This window comes from Oratosquilla oratoria, chromosome 5, assembly GCF_046742065.1.
Source record: "Oratosquilla oratoria isolate Oo_2021 chromosome 5, ASM4674206v1, whole genome shotgun sequence".
NCBI lineage: Eukaryota > Metazoa > Arthropoda > Malacostraca > Stomatopoda > Squillidae > Oratosquilla > Oratosquilla oratoria.
Window position 1 is genome coordinate 85,589,285 of NC_134781.1, and position 9,088 is coordinate 85,598,372.

Below are 9,088 nucleotides of genomic sequence, written 5' to 3' on the forward strand. Positions count from 1 at the left end.
CCAAAGAAGAAAGAAAAAAGAAAAAAAGTTGATGGTCTGCCGTGGCCATGCAATACCTTCTTGTTTGTTTGTTTTTTCTACTCATCTATCCTTTTCATTAATTATATATCTACCTAGTTACCCATTTCCTTACTCATACATCCAATTAAATATTTACTTATTCATTTAGCTAATCATGTATTCTATTTACACACACACACACACACACAAATATATATATATATATATATATATATATATATATATATTTTTTTTTTTTTTTTTTTACATAAATAGTAAGCCCATCCCTTCACACAACAGTTCCCAGTCGATATATTGTAACGACAATTATGATCGTATCAGGTACAAGTGAACATATTCTATACTTCTAAAAAAAAAAATCCTGGTAACATGTTACTTTATAAATAGTACGATATCTCTTCGTGATTACTTACCTTCAGGTGGGTTTGTGAAACCGTTTCTTACTAATGATACACGTAGGATTTTGTTTCTTCTTCTTCTTCCTCTTCTGTCTTTCTTTTCTTTCTATTGTGAACCCATGTTTCTCTGCAAGGAATTTAATCTTACTTCTCTCATATAACAAACAAAACCACATTTATTTCACTTTGTATTCAAAATATTCTTCAATTGACTGTTAGATTGATGATGGCTTGTTCATTTGCATCGATAAGATAGAACCAGCTTTAATTGTTTGTGTATGTAATACATTACACAAATACCTCACTCCTCAAATCCTTTCGTTAACATATATACATATATATATATTTATATATATACATATATATATATATATATGTATATATATATATATATTTCTCTCTCTCTCTCTCTTTTCGTTTCTTTTCTTTTCTTTTTTTCTGGACTGATTATTTCTGCCGTGGTGTCTGTTAGCGATTGTTCAGCGTTGGTTTTCTAGGAGAAAGATATGTTGTGCATTAGTGTTGATTCCATTTTGCGATTTTTTTCTTCCCTGATTATGGTGTAATCAGCGAATGAGTAATGTGGTTTGGAGTGTTCGGTTTCTTGTATAAGTGTAATATATATAGCGTGTCTGTTGAGGAATAATTGCAGTTTTATGTGATTGTTTGTGATGTTGATATGTTTTCTAATATATCTCAAGTGTGTTTGTTTTGGGTTCAAATGTTTTTGGGTATAGCTGTGGTTGGGTGTTGGCTGCATATATATATATATATATATATATATATATATATATATATATATATATACACATATATATGCGTGCATATATATATATATATATGCATAAATATATATATATACATATAATATATATACATATATATAATATAATATACACATATATAATATATATATATATACACATATATATATATATATATATATATATATATATATATATATATATATATATATATATATATATATATATATATTACTGTTTTCTGGTTGTGTAGTGCACATTAAATAGACCTGTCAAGGTGGGGAGAGCAGGTGCTGGTGAAATATAAGACATGGTGTACTGACCTTCCTATAAATAAAGAATGTGAAGAGAAATCCAAATGGATGAATGATAACGAACGAATTTCTGGGCCTGTTCCGGAGGCCAGTTATTTGGCCCATGTGAAGGTAGAAGGTGTGTCAATTTGCTTCATAGTTGGTGTCTCACCTGCTTGTTGATCGTGGATGATCCTCGGAGTCACTAGCACTGTCTGAGTCTTCCAAAACGTCGCAGGGAAGGAACATACTTGTGAGAAATGTTTCCCTGAATTGGACGTTTGTGAAGTCAGCTAGAGCTTCAAATGAATCATCAACACAACAACCCATCTTCATTGTCATCACCATAATCACAGAGGAGTAAATAATACTGCAGCATATTTCGGTTGACTGATTTTTGTCTTGTATGCATCAATCATTCAATGGTTGATGCCCTTGCACAGCTGCTGTACGATTTAATTATATGCATATACCAAAATATATTTTCCCCCATCATAGGGAGGGGAGTTGTCAAGAGAAAACATATATCCACCCTACATTCATCCAATTTATAAATTATATTTTTTTCAAGCAGAACTCAGAATCCGCAGTAAAGGCATTTGATGAAAGTAAAATAATTTTGACAGGTAAACCTGTACGCAAGTTAGAGGAAGCTTATTTTTAAATATGCAAATAGTACTATCGAATTAGAATAATGTGTTTTACGTGTAGAATATTATTTTTAAGTTTCTCACTCATTAGGGAAATGAACATTTGGTAGAGAGAAAGACGCCTGAGACACCAATTTCAAAGCGGAATACACTACAGGTTACTTCCGAGTTTATATTTTGTTTCCAGAACTTCTTTCAAAACAAAATATTTCATTTAGTGTGAGGAACATGATGAGGAAAGTGGTAAGTATATTTAAAGACAATATGTCCAACATAGTGAATTGGTCTACGTGAGAAACCACAGTAAATAATTTGAAAATGGATTGGTGGTGACCAGGGGAAACCACATTTTTAAAAGATTTGTAAATGGCAAAATGCCGTTTTATTGTTTATGTAAGATTCGAGAAATGAGTATTGCATGAACTGTCTTCCATGTTCTAAAGGTCGATACCTTTCATACAAAAAAAAATAAGATTTCGAGTCACAGTATCTGGCCGCATCTTGGCAAGGGAAGGAAAACTTGTAACTTAGTAAAACTTGATTGCACATATGAGGTCAACTTTAACTTTTTGATTTTAATATAGTCTAGCATAACGTTTGGCACATGGATGGACGATGATTGTTTTTAGTGAGTGGGAGTGTTTAGGCTACTTCATTTTATTTTTTTCGTCTAATGAAAATTGCCAAACGAAGCAAACCGATTGTAGTATGTTTGCACGTGCAGACAAAAACAAAATTTGTACATACTACATACACCAAAAGTCCTCTTCACTCGCACGAGTATAAGTGAGGTTGTTAGCCAAGGCATGCACCCACCCTTCACCCATCCCACACCCATTTGTTTACCTCACAATGCAGCAAGGCACAGTGACAGTATTAGTATATCCACAGTAGAGCCCTACAGATGAAGCTGGGTTACCCCCACCTTTTCATTATGTGGCAACCCCTCTTTGCCTATTCACAAGAAATTTTATAAGACAAGAAGAAATCTGTTTATGCCATTCAATTTATCACCTATTCATAACCACATTCCATTCACACCTATTTCATGTCTGCTCCCTCGGACCTATGGCAATGCTCAACAGACATTCTCAAAATACCCAAGCCCCCACACCCCATCCATTCACCCCATTCTAAGCATTTCCTTTAAGTTCACTTCATCCACCACTGCCTTCCACACTTTTTATTAGTCTTTCTTAAGGCATTCTTTCCATATGCCCAAAAAACGCAAGCACTGCATTTATTAATATCCATTGTTTATTTTATTTTCTTCTTGTTATTATTTTTTTTTAACTTAGTTTTCACAACAGCCATGGATTCATGTATTATTTTGTTTAGAATATTGTAGAAGTATTGCATGAATTCAGGTTTTATGATAGACTTATGTTTGAAATGTTAGGGGTCAAATGCAATGGTCTTGTGGTCGAAGGAAAAGGGCAAATTTGTTTGTGTGACAAGGTAAAGAGTAAAATTATTACTGACAATTGAATGATGTTGGATGACTGCTTCATCTACAATACAGCTACAACATGAATGCTTCATCTACAATACAGCTACAACATGAACAATGTTCTAATTAAAAAGGTAGTCTATAAAACTAGGTCTTAATTAAATATAGCAGGTAAATGATGTGCTTTTGCTGTTTTGTCCCCTCCTACCTGTAAATAATCCTCCAGACATCCATGATTTTATATCATATTGGCAAGAATGCTGGTAAAAATCTCCTCACTGCTCATCAGGCAATCCCAGGAACACTCCTCAATCCAGAGATGAAACTCAATTTATGGAAATGCCCCAAGTCCAGGCCCATAGCCAAGGTTTTATTTTATTTTATATATATATATATATATATATATATATACTGTATATATATATTTTTTTTTTTTTTTTTTTTTTTTTTTTTTTTTTACACATTTCCCTTTACATATTTTTCTAATAGAACATCTTGCATGAAGATGTTATAAACTATTATTATACAAAGTCTGAAAGTATAAAGTGTATGATTTATTATAAATACTGTAGTGGCTGAGTGGGTTTGGGTGTTGTTACTTGCAGCAAAGGTCAAAGGGATGGCGATTCAAACCCTGCCACCAGTGAAGTTGAATCAAGGGCATGGTTCATTAAATTTCACACTACAAGGTCCTCTGTGAGGGGCACCTTCCTAGTCTTCTGATAGGGGGAGTTTGTGATGTTAAACCACATCATCATCACCATCATCATTTTTATTTTCATATTTTTTCTTTAGAATTTTGAGCAGGGTAATGATATCTTTAGGTGGGACTCACCCTCCACCCCTGTGACGATATGTGTTCCGAAGTCCCATACAGCTTCTCTCTCTGATAGTTTCACCACTCACTACATGGAATAGACTTAGTAATCATGTAGGGAGCACTGAAACTATCGGTTGTTTTATGAAAAAGTTTGACAACTTTATGGATGGGGGATGATAGGTGGTAATGGACATGGAACTGCCTACAGTAGACATTATGGTCTCTTGCAGTCTCCTTCATTTTTATGTTCTTTTCTTCTCTCCACTTTTCACACTAGGGTAGTGGACGGCAGGGGTCTTCTCCACTTCCTATTTGTTAGTGACCCTGAAACAGTTGTTCTAGGTAATGTAAGTTGAACCTTTTGAATGTGGGGTTTCTCACAGGTAGAATATCATACTGCAGTAGTCAATCAATCTATTCATTACTCTAGTTCTCTTGCAGAAGACTCACAGCCTCTAGTCAGTTGGTCAAGGCCACCAGTTTACAGATGATTACAAAGGTGGAGCATGCCAACAGGAGACCTTTTGGTCCATATCTAGGTCGGACACGAAAAAAAAATCATAATAATAATGAATTAATAAAAACTATAATCATGTAATTAAATAAATATAAACCCATTAATCACCCAGAAGTCAGTTGGAATATGTTAAATAGATGAGAGATTATTTTGAGAGAAAATTGGGAACAGTAATATATGTGATATATTAAAGGTAGAAATTCAGTTATTATTTGGTTTGATGTTATCAGTCCCCCCTACACATACACACCTTTCAGAGATTTAATGTAATGTGCCCTTAACAACTGCTTTCTGCCTGGGTGGACTCAAAATGCTTGCACCCTGATCTCTGTCACAAGTGGCAATGCTCTAATAGTATAAAGCTACATTTCTCAACCTTTTTACCCTTGTGTAACCTTTAAAATAAATTGCACATCTCAAGGAACTCCTGCGCAAAAAAAATGCATATACCATATCTTCCTCATTTTATTTTCATTGTAATAATAGGTTAGATATGATGTCTATATTACATTATTACAATAACCAAGAATATGTCGTGCATGTTTAATTATATTATGTGTATGAAATTAAATAAAAAAATCAAGAGTGCATTAGCTTATCTCACTTGTTCTTGCGGAACCCTTGGGGACCTTTTGCAGAACCTTAGGGTTCTGGGGAACCCAGGTTGAGAAACACAGGTATAAAGCAAGGTCCAGTCATGTTCTTTATATATTTACCTAGTTGTATTTTGCGGGAAGAGGAGCTATGCTCGTGGTGTCCTGCCATTGTATCTCACAGTGTCTAGTTTGCTTTTAAACTCATGAATGGTTTTTGCGCATACTATTTCCTTATCCAGTTTGTTCCAAGTGTCCAAAACTCTATGTGGAAAACTGTTTTTCTTCAGTAGTGAATGGCCAAGTGGAAGGGATACATATACTGTATGTATTAACTTGCAGACAATACTAAAATGTTAAGAAAAAAATCTATGAATATAAACATGAGCTCACAAAGCACAAATACCAGTTATGGCAAATGGAATATAGTGCCGTAAGGTCTTGTGTGTTGAAGTCAGAGCAAGATAATGAACGCATGCACTCTGGGAAGGAAAGAAAATAGTGAAAGTATGACAAGGAGTCTCAAGGTAGTTTTTGCAAGAATACAGTATGGGGAGTTCATAGATAACATAATAGAAAGAACAAATGTTTTCTTGATAAAATTAAGAATCTCAGTTATGGTAAACTTGGAATTGACTTCAGTTTTGTACCACAGACATCAACCCAACTGAGAAATTGCTGTCACAACAGGCAACCACATTGGGACACTGATAAGGCCTATACTAGAATATGCGGCAACATTGTGGTCACCCAGTACCAAAATGAATAGAAAGAATCCAGAGAGCAGCAACAAAAATGGCACCTGCACTCACAAATTTGTCATATGAGGAGAGATTGGCTAAACTAGATTTACTGACTGTGGAGCAAAGAAGAGAGAGAGGTGACCTACTGACCATCTACAGAATCATGAAAGGCACAGAAATACTTAATAGAGAGGACTTGTTAAACTGGGACAGGAAAAGCACAAGAGGACATGGAAAGAAAATAAAAAAAACATAGCTACAGAAGAGATCTGAAGAAAAACAGTTTTCTGCATAGAGTGGTAGACACATATGACAGAAATACAAGAGGACACGGAAAGAAAATAAAAAAAGACAGCTATAGAAGAGATTTGAAAAAGAACAGCTTTCCTCACAGAGTAATAGACAGTTGGAACAAGTTAGATGAGAAAGTGGTGTGTGCAAAAACAATACATGAATTTAAAAATTGTTTAGATAAAATGAGAAATGAAGACGGGACCCCACGAGCATAGCTCCCCTTCCCGTAAAATACAACTAGGTAAATACTTGGAACAAACTGGACAATGAAGTAGTGTGTGCAAAAACCATTCATGAGTTTAAAAGCAAACTAGACACTGCAAGATACAAAGGCGGGACACCACGACGTAGCTCCCCTTCCCGCAAAATACAACTAGGTAAATACATCCATTCAGGGCAGCACCTAGCATTGAAAAATACCAATACATAATAGAACTGGCCACATCAAATTTCCCCAGATGCAATTATCATACAGAACACACAACAACTCATCCTTTTCTGCCCTACTCTATCCTTACCCAGACAACATAATGTCACTTCCTTTGTTTGTGGGTCAGTCTAGTCGCTATTACTGATTACCTGGAATTCATAGTTTCTTAAGGGAGACCTAGGGCAACAGGTTTGGGATGCTACAAGAGCAACAGCATTTGTAGTTTGTGTTGTAATGCAGCAGTGTGGGGGACCAAAGTATCACACCGTATTGGATAAACTGTTCTGCATAGAGGGGCTTGTTTTATTCTGGATAGATAATTTATATTTAACCCAGTGCTCATGGGGTCCTTTCTCTTTACTTCTGTTTATCAAACTATGCCTAGATACAATGCACTTATGGCATTAGCATGGATTACATTTTCATCCAACTTGTTCCATAGGTCTACACCATTATGTGGAAAGCTATACTTTTTTTTTTTTTTTTTTTTTTCTTCTTCTTCTTCTTCTTCTTCTTCTTCTTCTTCTTCTTCTTCTTCTTCTTCTTCTTCTTCTTCTTCTTCTTCTTCTTCTTCTTCTTCTTCTTCTTTAATAATCATTATCATGTTGCCTCTCTTTCCCCTTCCAATGTGGGAAGTCACAGTTTTTCACTCGTTTTTTTTATGCCTGGTCACTTAGACATGGAATCATTTTGATTGTCACCTTTTGTGTTCTCTATATTTCTTGTATCTTTAAATGTTACCACACCATTGCTGCATATTCCAGTCTGGGATTAATCAAACTTTCAATAATTTTCTTCATGTCCTCTTCCATGTAATAAAATGGCACCTCCATATTTTTCAGCAAATTATAAGTTTCTCTTGTTATTTTCTTTACATGACTTCTGGCAATAGATCATCCCTTATCAAGATCCCTAAATTCTTTTCCTCTTTTGCTTCTGCTTATGATTCATTTCCCATTTTATATCCTCTTGTCTATTTATTTATTATTATTGTTATTATTTGTTTGTTTATTTTTGTTTATTTTATTTATCTATATTTTTATTTATTTTATTTATTTATTATTATTATTTATTTTATTTATTTATTTATTTATTCTATTTCATTTATTCATTTTATTTATTTTTTCCCTAGTTCCGCTCCCACCTTCATTTATAAACCTTAATCTGGCCTTCTGATGGCAGCCTGTAATCCTCTTCATTTTTCACTTCCTTTGTGATTTTGCATCATCTCCAAATAAGTTTGCATAGTTATCTACGAGTATTGCATTCGTCGTGTCACCTAATTTTAGTTTATAGGTAAAGAACAACGCTATTAGATTCCAGTCTTTTACTCTCCAGTCATTATACAGATCTGTGTGTGTGCGTGTATGCGCGCGTGTACGGGTGTAGAACCTAGTGCAATGGGTCTTATTAACCCCGTGGGTCGCGATCCAAAGTTGGGTCACGACCCAAAAATGGGTCGCCAAGCCACTTTAGTGGGTCGCCAAGGATTTGTAGACTTACCATTTCCCCAATATTCCTATTCAAAATATTATCAAAGTATTAATCCTGACTGAAGAATCCCTAAGTCATTATTATCTAAGGTTAAGCAAAACATTGTTTCTGTCACACGTTTTTACAAGCACAAGTATTTTATAATTTAAATAAAAGTGTTTATGAAGGTAAGGGTCGCCATGGTCGATCTGGACAGGATTTTGGGTCGCAGCCAAAAACAGGTCAAAAGCCATTGTCCTAGTGGATAGAAGGGATGTATTCCCTCGCCCCTAGGATGGACGCCCGTGTGTGTATGTTTATATAAAGAAACAAACAACATAATTGTGAAGAACGGTTGGTAGCCTCCCACTTCCCCATTCCAAGAAATCAAATATCTCTCAGTTTGATTGCCCCATCGGAGTCGACACCGCACCTCGTTTGTTATCAAGAATTCCGTGAAGCTTAAATTAAAAAGACGGTCTTACAGTTCCCAGAATTGCACCATCAGGTAACACACGATAAAGGGGCACAAGACCACACCTTGAAAGATTAATTAATAAATAAAAATCGATAACAAATCTTGGCGTTTTCGTCGCCACATAATGGTATAAAGCCGGGAACATAGGATAGGAAAAAATTTAG

At 34.9% G+C, this 9,088-nt stretch overlaps 1 protein-coding gene across 3 annotated transcripts in view; it reads left to right on the forward strand.

Moving 5' to 3' along the window:
* Positions 1–1,482: 1,482 nt before the first annotated feature.
* The window catches only part of LOC143025278 (small ribosomal subunit protein uS3-like), a 16,130-nt gene continuing 8,524 nt past the window's right edge, over positions 1,483–9,088 (forward strand). Inside the window, exon 1 of one of the 3 annotated variants that reach the window (XM_076184749.1) lies at positions 1,483–1,615. Coding sequence is in view for 1 of the 3 variants with exons in the window: in XM_076184747.1 (XP_076040862.1) it covers positions 2,355–2,369 (15 nt within the window). In the remaining 2 variants the exon portion in view is untranslated. Of the gene's footprint in view, positions 1,616–1,644; positions 1,837–2,218; positions 2,370–9,088 lie in introns of those variants that run through there. The other 2 variants (XM_076184748.1, XM_076184747.1) reach the window with 2 other exon arrangements.